This window comes from Crassostrea angulata, chromosome 3 (genome assembly GCF_025612915.1).
Source record: "Crassostrea angulata isolate pt1a10 chromosome 3, ASM2561291v2, whole genome shotgun sequence".
In the NCBI taxonomy this organism is placed as follows: domain Eukaryota; kingdom Metazoa; phylum Mollusca; class Bivalvia; order Ostreida; family Ostreidae; genus Magallana; species Magallana angulata.
The window spans coordinates 281,945-300,486 of NC_069113.1; the positions used below are offsets into that span (position 1 = coordinate 281,945).

Genomic DNA, 18,542 nt, shown 5'->3' on the forward strand with positions numbered 1-18,542 from the left:
ATTTCTAGATATTGTAAAATGTTTTTATAATCATTGAATAATCTTTTTATAAAAACGTTCATATGATTTAATAATCATTATTTGGTATAAACTATAACTTTGATAAACATTTTATTCTTGCCAATAATTCTGATAAATTTGACAATTTCCAAAAACTGTTATCCTTGTCATTTACGTTTGTTTTATCACTAGTACTAGTAGTTTGCATTTTAATTCGGATATTTTAGATATTTACATATAAATATAAGGATTGGAGTTAGTGTATGAGGAATGTATCAGGATTGGAGTTAGTGTATGAGGAATGTATGATGATTGGAGTTAGTGTTTGAGGAATGTATAAGGATTGGAGTTAGTGTATGAGGAATGTATGAGGATTGGAGTTAGTGTATGAGGATTGGAGTTAGTGTATGAGGAATGTATGAGGATTGGAGTTAGTGTATGAGGAATGTATGAGGATTGGAGTTAGTGTATGAGGAATGTATAAGGATTGGAGTTAGTGTTTGAGGAATGTATAAGGATTGGAGTTAGTGTATGAGGAATGTATGAGGATTGGAGTTAGTGTATGAGGAATGTATGAGGATTGGAGTTAGTGTATGAGGAATGTATGAGGATTGGAGTTAGTGTTTGAGGAATGTATGAGGATTGGAGTTAGTGTATGAGGAATGTATGAGGATTGGAGTTAGTGTATGAGGAATGTATGAGGATTGGAGTTAGTGTTTGAGGAATGTATAAGAAGGAATTGTGATTGAAATATTTTCTGGTTTTCCAGGGAGAGAAGTTCACGGTGTGTGGAGATATCCATGGCCAGTTCTACGACCTGTTAAATATATTTGAGTTAAATGGTTTACCCTCAGAATCTAACCCTTATGTATCCTTTGATATTCAGTTTTCTTGAATCAATTTGTTCATTTTCATATTATATACATGTATTACTATTAGAGTGTAAAAGATAAGTATATTTTGAAACGAGCATGTAATTCTGTGCGATGATAAAACACCAGACATCATAAATGCCTCTGTATATAACGTCATGGCGTTCCAATGAGTGAATCAGTGACCTTGACCTTTGTGAGTTATTTAACGGAGACTTTGTGGACCGAGGATCGTTCTCAGTGGAGTGCGTCGTCGTCCTGTTCTGTTTTAAACTTCTGTATCCCAATCATTTCTTCATGGCAAGAGGTAATCATAGATAAAGAAATGCTTACGGGCATGTAATGAGTTTTCTCTGCTTCAGATGGCTTTTCTGCTCTAAATTGAAATGTTTGGAAATTAAGAGCAGATAAAAAACGTACAAGCAAGAGTTTGATATCCAAAAGGAAAAAAAAAACAACATGTATTTGCAACTTACAAGATTCAGGCATTAACTAACATGTATGAATTGATACTGTGTATTTACAGGTAACCACGAGAGTGTCACGATGAATCAGATGTATGGCTTTGAAGGAGAAGTCAAATCAAAGTATCCTTAGCTTCATTCAATATCAACCCACATTACATTGAGTTACTACCTTTGACTTTTCATTTGCTTAAAACATTGGTATGATATATTTAATTGATAGGATATATTTAATTGGTAGGATTTATTTGATGGGTGGGATGTATTTAATTGGTAGGATATATTTAATTGGTAGGATATATTTAAACTTTCATACTCTTGTTATAGGTAGGAATATTAAAGTTGGTTATAAAATCTAATACTTTTTAATAGAATAGGCTCCTCTGTATTTTGATATGATGTGATCTCTTCAGAGATAACTTGAAATACATGAACTTTAATTTATATTTGGTGCATCTTACATGATGCCATCGTGGCTTTTGTAGAGTCACTGAGTTATTCCTCTTTAACAATTTTAGTTCTCTGTAACATAAAAATTGAACAGAAAAATCCCATGTCTCAAATGTCTCAAAAATTCCTTCCTTAATGTGTGTAGATACACGTCACAAATGGCGGACCTGTTTACAGAGATCTTCAACTGGTTACCACTAGCTCACTGTATAAACAACAAAATACTAGTGAGTCAGGCATCTCTTCCATGGGGGGGGGGGGGTATTATGAGTTATATATAGGATCTCCCGGGGTGTGGGATGATATATAATCTTTATTAAATTAGTTTAATGAGTGTTTTTTATCGCTGACAATTGTCTGGAGGATAGAAAACACACAAGTTGTTGACGACAAAGAATATAATTTATATTTTTCCCTTGTTAATGAACATGATATCTTACAGCAGAGCACCAGCTACTGATCTGTAAGTCACGAGTTTCAAACCCAGTGAAAATTTTTTTAATTCTACAGACAAATTTAAAACTTCTTTTCATTGTCAAATATTGTACAATTTTAATATTTCAAAACAGTGATTAATTGCTTGAATTTATTTCAAAGATTGATATACTTTCATCTAAATTAAACTGGGTATCTAAGGGTGTCCCATACTAACTTAATGAAGGTATATGTATGTGTATGTGAAATGTGTACAATCAGGTGTAAACCAATGACAAGGTCAGAGCTATTGATGGCCGGGTATGATCTCCATGTTTACAGATTAAAGCAAGACTATGATTCATCTTTTGTAGGTCATGCATGGTGGTTTATTTAAAGATGACAATGTGACTTTGGATGATCTCAGGAAAATTGACAGAAACCGACAACCGCCTGAATCAGGTTATTATTGCACCAAAGGCTGATAATGCAAGAGATCTTTATCAAAATGTTCACCTTTGTGTTTATTGTACAGTAATAATAAATGCAAGGAACTCGTGTTAATAAAATGTACAGGACCAATATTTTTTACATTATTATGTGTAAAATTGCTTTCATGAGACATTATGAAATATTAATCAAGTTTCCACTAGTTGTATTTCAATACAGACCTGTGTTCCGTGTTTTTAAGGTCTTATGTGTGAGCTGTTGTGGTCGGACCCTCAACCCATGCCTGGTCGAGCGGAGAGTAAGCGAGGAGTAGGAACCATGTTTGGACCGGACATCACCAGTAAATTCTTACAACGAAACAACCTGGAGTACATAATACGAAGTCACGAGGTGAAACCAGAGGGCTACGAGGTCATGCATGACGGGAAGTGTATAACGGTCTTCTCCGCCCCTAACTACTGGTGAGTTGTCTAGACTCATCTATATTCATTAAAGTATGTGAGGAAGTTTACTTTTAATTATTAACTTTAACTATTAAATTCATCTATTAGAGTCAGATTTGAAAAAAATATTATTATTTAGTTTTGCATTTGTTTATCTTATTCAATTTTTGCATAATTGGGAACACTATACACGACACAATGCTAACATACAATTATTATGATTATGATATTGACACTGACTTTGGTTGTAAAGCATTATTCAATGTAATGGCCCCAGTCTGATTCTTTTAATTAATGACTGTGTTTTCATTGGACAGTGATACAATGGGAAACCAAGGAGCCTTTCTGACAATTACTGGAGATGATTTGACGCCAAAGTTTACATCATTTGATTCTGTGGTAGGTACACTATAGGGTTCTGACAATTACTGGAGATGATTTGACGCCAAAGTTTACATCATTTGATTCTGTGGTAGGTACACTATAGGGTTCTGACAATTTCTGGAGATGATTTGACGCCAAAGTTTACATCATTTGATTCTGTGGTAGGTATACACTATAGCGTTCTGACAATTACTGGAGATGATTTGACGCCAAAGTTTACATCATTTGATTCTGTGGTAGGTATACACTATAGCGTTCTGACAATTAATGGAGATGATTTGACGCCAAAGTTTACATCATTTGATTCTGTGGTAGGTACACTATAGGGTTCTGACAATTTCTGGAGATGATTTGACGCCAAAGTTTACATCATTTGATTCTGTGGTAGGTACACTATAGCGTTCTGACAATTACTGGAGATGATTTGACGCCAAAGTTTACATCATTTGATTCTGTGGTAGGTACACTATAGGGTTCCGACAATTACTGGAGATGATTTGACGCCAAAGTTTACATCATTTGATTCTGTGGTAGGTACACTATAGGGTTCTGACAATTACTGGAGATGATTTGACGCCAAAGTTTACATCATTTGATTCTGTGGTAGGTACACTATAGGGTTCTGACAATTACTGGAGATGATTTGACGCCAAAGTTTACATCATTTGATTCTGTGGTAGGTACACTATAGGGTTCTGACAATTAATGGAGATGATTTGACGCCAAAGTTTACATCATTTGATTCTGTGGTAGGTACACTATAGGGTTTGAGGGCATTGAGTTCAGGTCATAGCAAAGATATTAAAACAGCTGTCAAAGGAAGATGACACTCCTGATTGAATAGTGTCAAATTCAACCCATTTTACCACTCTCCTGACTTGAAACAAAGTATCCCAGGGTGAAGGGCATTCAAATATGTTCAAACATAAGGCAGTGTATTTGTACCATGTACAAATACATGACAGGAAATTTTATGTAAAATTTAAGATTTAAGTAATAGAACTTGTAGTTTGTGCAGTAATTTTTAGCTAACCTAAGCTGAAAACTCGAGTAAGCTTTTCTGATCACATTTTGTTTGTCTCCATCTGTCTGTACGAAATTTACAAAAATCTTTTGTGGAAGCATCCACAGGTAGTGTGGATTCAAAGTTGTGAAAGTCATGACCCTCGAAGGTAAGGTGGGGCCACAATGGGGGGTCAAATTTTACATAAGAAAATATAGAGTAAATTCATAAAAATTTTCTTCTCAGAAACTAATTAGCCAGGTGATTCTTTAAAATTATTTAGATTTTGGCCCCTGGACAATTCTTAGGCCTCACAAGAGGTCAGAGTTTGATGTAGGTTTATATGCCATTCATAGACAATTGTTTAGGATCTTTTTGAGAACTGCAATGCTGAAAATGTGATATTACTATAAAATCATCCTGTTAGAAAAGGGACTAATGATAATAAACATAAGATTATCCGGGGGGAATATAGATTTTTATTTATACAGGATCTACCTGTACTATACTACATTGTCCAGAGAGTTTGTATTGTGACTCCGTTAAGCTAATTTTATTATAATGTATTGTTTCTCAGGAGAGTGATGTGGCCCATGTGCCTCTTGTTTTAAATTTGAAAAAATAATTTTTAATTTAATATTGCTCAAAACCAATTAAGTTCTCCATTTCATTAAATGGTTTGACTAATAAATCTCTACATTTTTTTTTTCCATTTTGTTTTAGCCACATCCGAACGTGAAACCTATGGCCTATGCAAACAGTTTGTTTGGAATGTTTTAGTCAGCAGGAGTTTGACTCTAAGCCTATGAAATGAGCACTGTATAACCATAATGTGACAGAGAAATCACGGAGACCGCTAATGGAAGGAAACGCCAATCACCCAACTCATGCAAACCCTGGATACCAGAACTCAATATCATCCTATATACATGTAATCTGATTATGTGACTATCTTTGTTGTATGTACTGAGGGTACATAGTGATGTGTACGCCTGAAGGAGCACCGCTGTTGTTCAGTGGTTGTTATATCACGGTGGTGTCACTACCCACTCGGTGTATACCGGACTAAAATGTGGACCTGTGTCTTGGACTTGAATGTAGATGCTACTATGTCAGTACTGTTTGTGGCAGCTGATGTTTTTATTGTCAGGAACTGCAAGTTTTAATAAACAATAAACATTGATCTTTTTTCTTTAATAGGATAGTATTATATGCCATCAGGGATGACAATGCATTTGTGAATAAAGAGATCAGTGTAAATCATTTGGTAAAAAATTTCTGATTTAATAGTAAATGGCAAGTCTGGTAACATAGTGTGAAGGCCAATTAGTGTCATTGGAATACATTGTCGGTTTGCATAGGTCCCTGCTTTGAAGGGGCATGGTCACGATTTTGGTCAAAATCTATTTTTCTGTTTTTATTATTAACAATGCTTTAGGAGTGCATTTCTATTTATCAAATGGAATTTGAGAGTCAGTCATAGTTTTATGAGCAAATACAGGGCTCACAATTCTTTGTCATGTAAATTAGGCTTGGGCTCTGTTTTTGTTTCCATAGGTTCAATATTCCAGTAAAAAGTCTTTTCAAGTTGATTTATCTAGCTTCTTAATCATTTCAAGTATAAATAAACAATTCCTAACATTTAACACATTCATTTTAGGTCTAAAACAGGAATTTCTACTTCAACATTCAAAATGTAAATTAAAGCTTTGTTTACATAGATCAGCATTGTAAACTTTGTAACTCGCTTATAACTCAATGAATGACACTTAACTTTTTGGTTTGCTATTTAAAATGCCTCAGAGAAGCATTTTAAACATTAAATTGGAAAAAAATTATTTGACCAAAACTGTGACCATGTCTCTTTAACATCACACTCGTTTGATTTCTCTTGGCCTTGAACTGTTTTTCTACAAGGGTCAACGAAAGGACAGTACAGACTTTCTCCTTCTTCCTTGTTGATGTTTCTATGGTACTATATGACCTTCCCGGGAAGGTCAAGGACAGACACCAGCTTCCCATTCTCTGCATCACTCAATCTTGTGTTTAAGGCTGCTTAGGCTTAAAAAGTAAAAGACAGATATTAAAAAAGACTATGTCAAGGTCATTCTCACAACCAGCTACACATAAACTATGGCAGGGTAAATCTGACATTTTGCTACACATAAACTATGTCAGGGAAAGTCTCACAACCAACCACTAATAAACTATGTCAGGTTAAGTCTCACAACCAGCTACAAATAAACTATGTCAGGGTAAGTCTTACAACTAGCTACATTTAAATTCTGTCGGGGTTAATCTCACAACCAGCTTCACATAAACTATGTCATGGTAAGTCTCACAACCAGCCACTAATAAACAATGGCTGGGTAAGATTAAAAACCAGCTACACATAAACTATGTCAGGGAAAGTTTCAAAACCAGCTACACATAAACTATGTCAGGGAAAGTCTCAAAACCAGCTACACATAAACTATGTCAAGGTAAATCTCACAACCAGCTTCACATAAACTATGTCATGGTAAGTCTCACAACCAGCTACACATAAACTATGTCAGGGAAAGTCTCAAAACCAGCTACACATAAACTATGTCAGGGTAAGTTTCACAACCAGGAACTCATAAACAATGGCTGGGTAAGATTAAAAACCAGCTACACATAAACTATGTCAGGGAAAGTTTCAAAACCAGCTACACATAAACTATGTCAGGGAAAGTCTCACAACCAGCTACACATAAACTATGTCAGGGTAAGTCCCAAAACCAGCACATATTAATTATGTTAGGGTAAGTCTCACAACCAGCTACACATAAACTATGGCAGGGTAAGTCTCACAACCAGCCACTAATAAACTATGTCAGGGTAAGTTTCACAACCAGCTACACTTAAACTATGTTAGGGTAAGTCTCACAACCAGTAACACATAAACTATATCGGGTAAGTCTCACAACCAGCCACTAATAAACTATGTCAGGGTAAGTCTCACAACCAGTTATATACACATAAAAACTATGTCAGGGTAAATCTAACAACCAGCACATATAAATTATGTCAGGGTAAGTCTTACAACCAGCTACACATAAACTATGTCAGGGTAAGTCTTACAACCAGCCACTAATATATTATGTCATGGTAGGTTTTACAACCAGCTACACATATAAACTATGTCAGGGTTAGTCTCACAACCAGCTACACATAAACTATGTCAGGGTAAGTCTCACAACCAGCTACACATAAACTATATCAGGATAAGTCTCACAACCAGCTACACAAAAATTATGTCAGAGTAAATCTAACATTCTGCTATACAAAAACTTTTTCATCGTATTATGTGACCATCTTTCAAATTAATCTATGCTGTGATGTGTGCACCAAAAGTAGCCTTTTGGGACAAAGGCGTAATAAATTTCTAATCCCTAGTTCCCTCTCTGCAAAATTAAGTGAAGATTGGTCAGTTATTTCCCTGAGAGGACCTTAATACATAGAAATTAATACATGACATAATGAACCCGAGACTCCAATATTGGTTGAGAGTTGATTTGAGTGTGTTACAGATTTTGCCATGTATAGCTGTTTTAATCATATTTTTGATAGATAACTCGTTTATATTTTCATGTGAAAAACTTTATCCAGCTATATTCTAGTTTTCCAGTATCCAAACCCACGTATTTTTGACGATCAAATGTAGTGTGACGTCTTCGATAAAAACGTCAATGTCTAAACTGCAGATAAGGATCGATTAAAAAAACAAAAATCGGGAAAAAAATTAAAAGTATTCCGAAATCCGAATAATTAGGTGCAAAGGTGTACAAAAAAGGTGTAACAAAGGGTTGAAAAAAACCCATGTATTTTATACTATGTAATAGATGCATTTATCATCCTTTATTATGAGTTATCAATATCCTTTCAGATATTGCCAGTTTGGTCCGTCATAAACGTGACCGGAATGTAAAACGGGGAAGAATCTACTATATAGTAGGTTTTCGGGGGGGGGGGGGGGGGGGTTGGTTGGTTGGCCTGGCTATAAAAGAGGGGGCTAGAGGAAAAGGCACTATATAACATCGGTCTTAGATTTGGACCTGTGTCTTTGACTTGAATGTTGATGCTACTATGTCTGTACCGTTTCTGGCAGCTGATATTTTTATTGTACGAAATTATTAATGACAATGCATTTGTGACTGAAAAGACTAGTGTGATTTATTTGGTAAAAATTTATATTTCAATGGTAATTAAGCAGGTCTGTGAAAACTGTGTGAAAGGTACATATATGAAGTGTCGGTAGAAAACACGTGTTGGTTTCCATAGGTCCCTGCTTAAACTTCACTTTCCTTTGATTTCTCTTGACCTTCAACTGTTTTTCTACGTTTGAACGTGTTGTTTTTCATTTTGCTGAGTTTACACAGCGACCCCCAAATAGCCGTTGCTAGATCATTGCGCTCTCTTGACGTTTCTTCTGCATTCATTAACGTTTACACCGTATTCTAGTGCGTTGTCAGCCAGACCACGAAAAATTGTGCAATGGTTGTTGTACAATAGCAAGCGATATAGGTTTCCAAAACTTGATGTGGATGACTATATATGTAAAAAGTAGCATTTTCGAATACTTCAGGACATATATAAATACGTAGATGGAATTCATGCCATTTTTTTCTGATGTTCATGGCGCTACTATGTTTTCTAGCACCTAATAACGGTTATTTTTTGGGAGTTGATTTTAATCAACTCTCCTATGCAGTTACACAGACAAAACGAAAGTGAGACAGTGTTTGGACCTCAGCACAAATCATTGCTGCCGACAAGACTTAGTTCTTGAAAATAATTGATAAATTCGATGTAATGTATGCTAAAGCATTGTTTTTACAAGGAAACTTTTTTATAAATACCTTGAAAATAGTCAGATTTTAAATGGTACGAACAATTTAAATATTTTTTGTAGTCGTATGTATTCCTACGCCAGAGTTCAATATAGTCTCGTTCAACTCGACGCTCGGCTGTCTCCGTAAATCCTTGTCGGAGATTTACGGTGTCAGCCGAGCGTTTGGTTGAACGAGACTAGAGTTCGATATTGCTTGGATCCATACAATTTTCGAGAAATATTTCTGTTACTGATACATAGTTTGATTGAATTAATTCTATCTTTAAATATTATTTAACATGATTCATATGGAGGTTTCTCAACATTCTTGTCGAAAGAGTCCAAAAATTCATATTACGATATAATATCATATATAAAAATGTGCGTAATACAAATTAGAAACTACATGTACTTGTCATGCAAAATAACATATCACTGATTTAAAAAAAAAATAAACATCGACAAAATCAACTCCCGTCAGTTCTTCAGTACTTTGATTGTAGACCTGTACAGAACTTTTGTCGATTCACAAATTATTTAGAAATTAGGTAAGTTTCAAATACAACGTATCTTATTTCATTCAAACAAACAAAACCACTTTTTTTTACTAGTTATAAAGTTCAACTTTTGTTTGTTTTGCATAAAATTGTACAAATTTTGAATTTACATACCAATCACTAAAGAACGTCTTGTGCAGGCATTCAACGCGCAAAGCATTTTTTTAAAAATTTTTATTGAAGTTTTATATAATATATAACCTCTTTACAGTCAACCAAATACGTGCAATGGTCCAACATTTTTCTTTTTCTTTTGAATTCCAAAATTGATTACAATGGTACATTGCGACATAAATCGGTATTCTTCTCGGAGGAGCACAATAATTCTACCAGCTGCGCATGTGCAAGAGTTTTCTGTACTTACTCCTCTTTCGTAATCCACTTGTGAAGTTTTTCTAAGAAATGTGACGATTGTTATTCATTGACAAAATGACAAGATTTGATGATATCAATAGTTATCCTACATTATTCACAAATCAACAATTATCTATATTTTAAAAAAAAATGGGTTGGTGGTTGACCAGATGATTTTGATAGTACTAGAAATTAACGGATTTGGCGCCGTATTAAATTACATTCATGAGTAAATCTTTAATTCATATTCTTCAGTTTTCAACAATAGAACAGTTATTATTCATAACCTTCAATTTTCAACAATAAAAAAGAGGTATAACACGCTTAATATACGATACGGCCTAAAATATAGCGCTTTTGCAAGCATCAGACATTTTCAATATTATACAATATTTAGTTAAAATATATTCAAAGAAACACAAATTACACAATTACCATGATAAAAAAGTCTTAATTATTTGAATCGACATAATTAAATATAAATGTTTTGTTAAGCAGGTAAGCACGTGATTGTGTAGTTCAGTCATGTACATTTATATTCGGCAACAGCCAAAACAAAGTTGTTTCAGTACAATTATTACATGTTGCACGGGTGCATTAAATGATGAAGGTTTTCTTTTGGTGATGTGAATGACCCACCGCCTGGTTCACGCCGACTGGAAATTTCTTTCAATAGACTCAATGTGCAGGATATAGGTTTTCAAATGAAACAAATCAAATGATATGATTATAAATATCAAACTTTCAAAATGTTAAGTTATAAAATATATCAGAACCGGTTTTCAGAAATGTGTCAAAAGGGCTGCCAAAGATCCCTCACTCACTGCTCTAAAAATATTTCCAGTAAATGAAAAGAATACTGGAGCCGATAACAATTCAGCAGTCGAGATCGCCTCTACTCCGACAGCTATTGAGGTTCTGTGGGGACGGAAAATTTGTAACTGTACAGCAAATACAGGACAAAGGACCCGTTGGAAAATGTTTTAAAAGGAAACACACTACCACTTGAAAAATAATCAAATACGGTACTTAAAACTTGCTTAAAAAGAATGGGTTTCTATACACCTGATGCTTTTTTCTAAAGCCAGGCCCCTGGTAGCACTAGACGGGCTGAACGACCACGTCTATCTGATAAATATTTTTCTTCTTCAAAATAGATGTCTTTGCAATTATATATACCGACTCGGATTATGATGGACTATAATCTGTAGCACATCTAGAGCTGCTTGCGATAATGTTGAATCAATGTGTCTTGGACTCTATAGCAAGCTCTGCACCATAATCAGATTCAGACATATATTTACCCTCATCTATATTTAAAGAATGATTATAAAGGATGAAAATGATGCAGTGTCTGATGGAGTAACTCGGTGACAGACAGGCCATCCCCTTCTTGTACAATTCGTGTAACTGTAGGAACAATCTGTTTTGTGCTGAGCCATGGACCTTTGTCAGAAACATGTTGTTTTGTGGGATGAAAAAGTTTGGGCAGATCCCCTCATACACCCATTTTAAAGAGGAATTAAAAGAAGACCCAGAAACTGGCCAAGAGATTTTGTGGACACGATTGAGGTAGCATGTTTTTTTATTGCCCATGTGATAGGAACACAACATTTTATTGGCTTCTTCTGATTACTGATTAATAACTTTCTTTAAGAACAGTTTTAACAATCAATAAGTAAAAAAATGACATTGGTTCATTGAGGAAACAAGTTTATATTCTGCCTGAGAGAAAGAAATTCTCCTAAAGGGTCCTAATGGATGTCCTATTGCTACAAAGTGACATCCATTTCTGACAATGTCATCAACCCAAGCGATGAATGACATCTATTCATCCATAAGGAGGCAGACGGAGGCCAAAAGTCACAAACAAAACACCAGTCAGAGTTATATTCTACATCTCCTCTAAAGTAATATCATAGGGTTCATGTACAGTAGAATTAGGAACTACTATCGAAAAAGTTAACTGTCTGTATATAGAACTAGATATTAGTTTTTGTCATTCATTCTGAAAAGCTGTCCTTGAACTTTTAGAATTATTTGATTTTAATTTTTTTAAATTATTTGCCAAGTTAACGCCTTTAACAACAAATATTGTGGGATATTGTCATTTCTTTTCAATACACACTCGTCTATTAAGGTCAAGATCTAGTAAATGAAAGGTGCCTACAGATTTATGAAATTGAAGATATAAATTTTTCAATGATGCTTCATAACAATAGCTTTGTTTGATAGGGTGTACCGGGGCTTGAATATTTGGTAAAAACTGTCAGTTTTTATGACATATGAAGAAACTAAGTAATAAATTTCAGAGTTTTGTCCATTTTTAAGAAATACCTACAGCCTCTCCAAAAACGTCATTTAAGCTCTTAACCTCCTCTTTAAAATGATGTCAAATTGAATAAAGGTATCGGGATTAACTTCTCATTATTTTATATAGAATGTCAAGAAACTGTATCATTTTCTATATGTCCTTTAAAGCCGTAAAGTACAAAAAAAATTATTAGAAATTAAAAAATCAATTATGGCGTCAAAATGGTTTTAGCATCTGTTGAGTCACGTTATGTCCGCCGTCACGATATGTCCGCCACTTTTTTAAAAAATCGCCACGTTATGTCCGCCATCACAAAACGTCCGTCACTTTTTTGAAAAAATCGTCACGTTGTGTCCGCCGTCACGAAATGTCCGCCAAGAAGACACTCTAGAATCATTTACCAGATCTTGACCTTAAAGCGCAAATTTTCATGAAAAAATAAAATTAATAGTAAAAGTGTTTTAACTTGAATTTTTTCGAAAAGCTAGAACAAAGGATTTCAAAATCAGATTTCAAAAATACGATTTAAACTATGAGTTTTTTTTCCTTAAAATTGATATTAGTATTTTTTCTAACGACTACCTCACAGTAAATTAAAAAAACCCCATAAAAACATAACCGTGCATTATCATAATGTCTGAATTCATAGGTCTACTAGTTGTTGGTATTTAGCAATTGGAGAAAGGTCAACTGAGTTTCTGATGATAAAAAAATTAAGATATTGATGAAGGAATTACTTTAATCAAGAATGTGACTGGTTTTGGGTGTTATAATGTACAAAAATAATGTATAAAGGTGTACTCATAACACGTAAAAAACTAAGCTAGAAAAGATGAATATTACATTTAACTTGGTTCTACAATCTAGATTTTTTTTATATTTAAATACAACTTTCACAAAAGAAAGAACAGATACAAGTGATATAAGACATATAACACTTATAATGAATTTTGTTGATACATTTATCTAATATAATATGATTATACAGATGTATATACACAAATGTACATTGTCAGCAATATAATTTTAGTATTGTCATGAAAGTTGTTATTTTTGGGGGGTATATAATGGGGGCGAGGGGATGAGGGAGGGGTAGAAATTGGGTGATTTATCTTATAAGTTTAAAAAGGAAATTCACTGACTTACTATAAATTAATTCTTGTACATACTTAAATACATGCATGTATGACATGAAAATTGGCATAGACACAAACATAATACACATGCATATATAACAAAGTGTGTTTCCATAAATCAGGATTTACCAGCATATGATTTTGATTCAATCTTCCATGGGGAGGAGGGAAAGAATAGGAAAAATAAAAAAAATAAAGCAGGGGGTAGGGGAAAAGTACAAAAATAGAAAGCAGATGAAAGCAATTATCTATGATTTGAGCTTTTGGAAGATGTTTGACCAATAGTTATTCTACTCTTGGAATTTGCAGTTTTTTAGAAGAATATATTGTTCAACACAAAGTCTGTTAATAATAGTATGTTTCAGTGCCTCTACGTTTAATTGTTTAGAGAAACTTAATTTACAGGCATATATATATTGTTTTACTATCAAGATTAATAGATTTTCAAAGCGATGTATATCACTGTTCAGATATCTACCAAACAGAATAGATTTATTATCAAAATTCACGTTTAACTGTAAATCCTCAAGCCAGTGTTTAATTTTGTCCCAAAGTTCTTTTATGAGGTAGCATTCAGAAAATAAATGGTCTATTGTTTCTGTTAACTGTCCGCAGAAAGAGCATGCAGCAGAGTTGATTAAATTGCAATTACATAAGTATTTATTTGTTGCAGAAATTCTGTGAAGTAACTGGGTTTGAAGCCATTGTAACCTAGTTTCATGATTACATTTAAATGGCAAATTATAAATAAGGTTCCATTCTTTTCTTGTAAAGCAGCATCCCTTTTCTTCCCATTTTTTATTCAGATGTGAGCAATTCTTTCTTTTTTGAGATAAGTGCATTATACATTTCCTTACAGCCCTTGTTTGAGTTCATAAAAATTATTACTGTATTTGGGTATCTTAGATTATTATCCTTTCTTATATATCTGCCGCCCTTCTTTTGATAACTTCTGATTGCTGAAATAAGACCTGAATATTGAAGAAAATTTAATTTTGTATTGTAAAAAGTGTTAAAATCGTGAAAAGGAAGGTAACTACCATCTGCATTACATATGTCACTTATGTATTTTATCCCATTATCAAAACAAGTTTTTAAAAAAGAGTGTTTCTTTATCAATTGTTATATCCGGATTATACCATAAGTGGTCATTTGATATGTTTTTACATTGTTTTGGAATATTTGCTTTATAAACCAGTATCCAACATTGAAAGACATCCTTCCAGAATTTATTTCTTGTTCTATCTGTTAGAATTTGGACAAAGTGTATTCCAAAATTCATAAGTTCTGGTATAGTAACATTTAAATCAGATTTAAATAATTTCTTCCATTTTGAATCCGTGGATGATATTAGTTGTCTTGTCCAACTAGACTTTAGAGCAATTATAAAATCTGAATATTCTATTATCTTTAGACCGCCATCTTTATAATCTTGTATAACTGGGTTTTTTTAATTTTGTTCAATTTACCATCCCACAAAAATTCATACAGTTTAATCTCAAAATTGTTTATATAGTGGGTTGGGGGATTTGGTAAAGTTAGTATCAAATGATTCATCTTTGGAATAAAAAGGGTTTTAATGATTGATAGTTTTCCAAGAGGGGTAAGCTTTCTATTTTTCCACTGTTTTATTAACTTAACTATTTGTTCCATCTTGTTGTAATAATTTAGATCTATCATTTCATCTAAGTTAACAGAAAACTTTATTCCAGGTAAATCGAACGTTGTTTCTTCCCAATTAAATTTCCATCTTGTGTGGTGATAAACATTTTTTGAGAACTTTTTGCTGAATTCAGTGTAACTCATAATATCATATACAATTCTAATATTTTCTCCAATAAATCTTCCTTTTAAAAAACCGGTTTGATCTTCATTTATTATTGTAAGCAGTTTTGTTTTTAACCTTTCTGCGATACAACCTGAAGCAATTTTGTAAATTACTGAGAGGAGTGTAAAAGGTCTCCAGTTCTTTAAAAGTTTCCTATTTTTATCAGGTTTTGGTATACAAGTTATTATCCCTAATTTTTGTGTATTTGTAAATTCTCCTTTATTGTAAGAAGCATTTATTGATCTTGTTATATATTCACCTAAGTCTGCCCAGAAAAATTTGAAGAATTCTACAGTAAATCCATCTGCACCTGGGCTTTTATCATTTTTCATTTGCTTTAGAGTTTTTAAAATTTCTGTTTTGGTGACCGGACCTTCTAAATTATTTGATTCTTGATCTGTTAGTTTTTTGACTTTGTAATGTTTAAGTTTTTCAGCTAAATTATATCTTTCTAAAGTTTCCTTTTTGGGTATAAATTTTCATAAAACATCTTTGTTTTATCTAAAATTTCTTCTAGTGATTGTATAATTTGACCATTTTCAATTTCTAGCTTTGATAATTGTTTATTGATAAAGTTACAAAAATTGTCTTGTTGGTTTTTCTCCTTCTTCAATCCACTGTGTCCTTGATCTGATATAGTTTCCTTTAAGTTTATGTGCTCTCAAGTTTTCAAATTCTATCTGCTTATCAGCCAATATTTGTTTGCTCGACTCATCTAAGTTTTTAATCTCATCTTCAAGTTTTTTTCTTCTTCTTTTTAATTTTCTTTTTTTGTATGTGCTAAAAGAGATAGATTTCCCACTTATTTCCATTAATAATGTATCGAAAAATAGGCTGTCAGATATTTGAAATACTATTTCTGAGTCTTTCATATTTTGAATTTCATTAATGTTATAGACAAGAGCAGCATATTGTCTTTTTATATCAATTATCAGTGTCTTTATTGTTTGTATATATTTTTTATCAGAAAGAAGAGAGTTGTTAAACTTCCAATATCCTCTGCCCTGTACAAAGTCTGTAGTTTTTATATGTAACTGGGCTATGATCTGAACGGTAACTACAATCTAGATTGTATATTGTTTGATAAATTGGTCACCATTGATTTGCATTGTTCAAAATTTAAATTCAGTTTAATTGACTAAAAGTCAATGAACGAGAAGGTAAATTCAGACCTAATGTTATTTGCTTAGAATGTTTAAAATTTCTTTAGTTTTGCTCAAATTTTATTTTTCTATTTTCATTGTTTACGAATGAATGCTTAATAAATTTGAAAATGTTAGTATCAGTCGTAGAGATATAAACAAGCAACAAAGCTCACACATTCCTTTTCATGTAAACAAGGCTCGTGCCCTGTTTTGATTAATATTGGTACAATAAACCGGTGAAATCTCTTTTTTTAAGCTGACTTGTCTCTCTTCTAATTCTTTTTAATCCTTGATAAATAGATCCTATTCAGTTTAGGTCTAAAATTGGAATTGTCACGTCAACATTCTAAACGTAAACAACGGATTTGTGAGCTCTGTATCCCGCTCATAACACGACGTTTGTTAGACAAATTTTATTTGTCCATTAGAAATGCCATACTGAAGCATTGTAATATAAAATGACAAAAACAAACTGTCAACCATCTCCAAAATCTATAAAACTAAATACAAATTCAAAGCAGAGCAACACGGACCTCTAAGAGATAAAGATTGTATCAGGTGCCTAAGAGGAGTAAGCATCCCCTGCCGACCGGTCGCACACTCCGTTTGCTCATTGTTAAGATCATGAAAAACGGAAGAAAACGTAGTCAGTCCGGTGAATAAATAATGGTCAAGTATGTAAAACTTCAGTCAGCATGTATCTTAATGAAATATTGCACTTGCTGACAAGGTCGTTGTATCGACCGTTGAACTTGTGTAAAGATGATTTTAATCGAAGTTCTTGATATTCTTGTTCAACCAACTTGTTTGTTAGTAGATTACCACGTTTAATAAACTGTTCTTATGTAGAGCATGCTCTTGCATAACAAATAAGCTGAGACACATAAATCCCATAACCAGGTGATGATGGTATGTTGCTACATAAGTAAGGGGAGTTGACAATCGAAAAATTAAAATCATCACGTTTATCATATAGTTTTATTGTTAGTTTACTATTAACATCTTTTTTAGTAAAATGTCCAAATATGAAACATTTGTTTCAGAATCCGTGATTTCTTTTATTTCAATCTCACTGGGATATATTGAGTTAACATAAGAGTGAGAGTAATATCACCAATATAGCTAAATGTCGAATTGAAGGCCACAGGAAGAGCTTTATTCTTTTCTTGCACAAGGTTTTGAATGAATTTTGTTTTATAAGAATATAAAAAAGAGGAGCACAATTGGTGCCCATGAAAACTCTGACTGTTGGAAGACCTGTTTTATCTCTTAACCATGACTGCCTTTTCTTATCAAATGTGTGCAAGCTGAATTTTCATACTTATTCTAATAACTGTTAAATGGTAAATTAAACTTTCGGTCCATTTTGATACATGTAATTCATAAAAAATATTTAAAATGATACTTATTCAACTTGTATTGTTTAATTGTGTTTGTGGTAAAACACAACGGTTTGTTAATCTTGTTTCGTTTACTTTGAGTTTAGTTTATTATGCCTTATTCATCAAAATATGAAGTAACTTTGTTTTATATCTATAAAGCCTACAATATGTAATTCTTAACGTAGAGGACATATTCAGTCATGAAAAGAAAATTATACACTGCATTAAGTACTGACAAAAGCCTGTACATTATTGATACGGCACTAAATCTCTAAATTTATTACAGGAGATACATTTCTGTTGTAAAATACTCAGTTTTTCTTGTACAGATTTGTCGCTCCTGTTACATGAAAGCACGATAAATACATAAATAACTTGTCTGAAAATGGGTTGTTTTAGGATTGGATGTACTGGAGTTAGATAGTGCCCTTTCCCTCTAGTAATCCTACCTTAGAATGATTAAATAGCAGCCCCCCCTCGAAACAATGACT

General features: G+C 33.2%; 1 protein-coding gene across 2 annotated transcripts in view; it reads left to right on the forward strand.

Moving 5' to 3' along the window:
* LOC128177429 (serine/threonine-protein phosphatase 5-like) overlaps nucleotides 1-18,542 on the forward strand; it is a 62,072-nt gene that overhangs the window by 5,366 nt on the left and 38,164 nt on the right. The window contains exons 7-14 of one of the 2 annotated variants that reach the window (XM_052844142.1): nucleotides 770-868; nucleotides 1,074-1,179; nucleotides 1,399-1,459; nucleotides 1,932-2,013; nucleotides 2,575-2,662; nucleotides 2,892-3,111; nucleotides 3,411-3,492; nucleotides 5,204-5,663. In XM_052844142.1, coding sequence (XP_052700102.1) covers nucleotides 770-868; nucleotides 1,074-1,179; nucleotides 1,399-1,459; nucleotides 1,932-2,013; nucleotides 2,575-2,662; nucleotides 2,892-3,111; nucleotides 3,411-3,492; nucleotides 5,204-5,260 — 795 coding nt within the window. In that variant the 3' untranslated portion in view covers nucleotides 5,261-5,663. Of the gene's footprint in view, nucleotides 1-769; nucleotides 869-1,073; nucleotides 1,180-1,398; nucleotides 1,460-1,931; nucleotides 2,014-2,574; nucleotides 2,663-2,891; nucleotides 3,112-3,410; nucleotides 3,493-5,203; nucleotides 5,664-18,542 lie in introns of those variants that run through there. The other variant, XM_052844143.1, reaches the window with a different exon arrangement.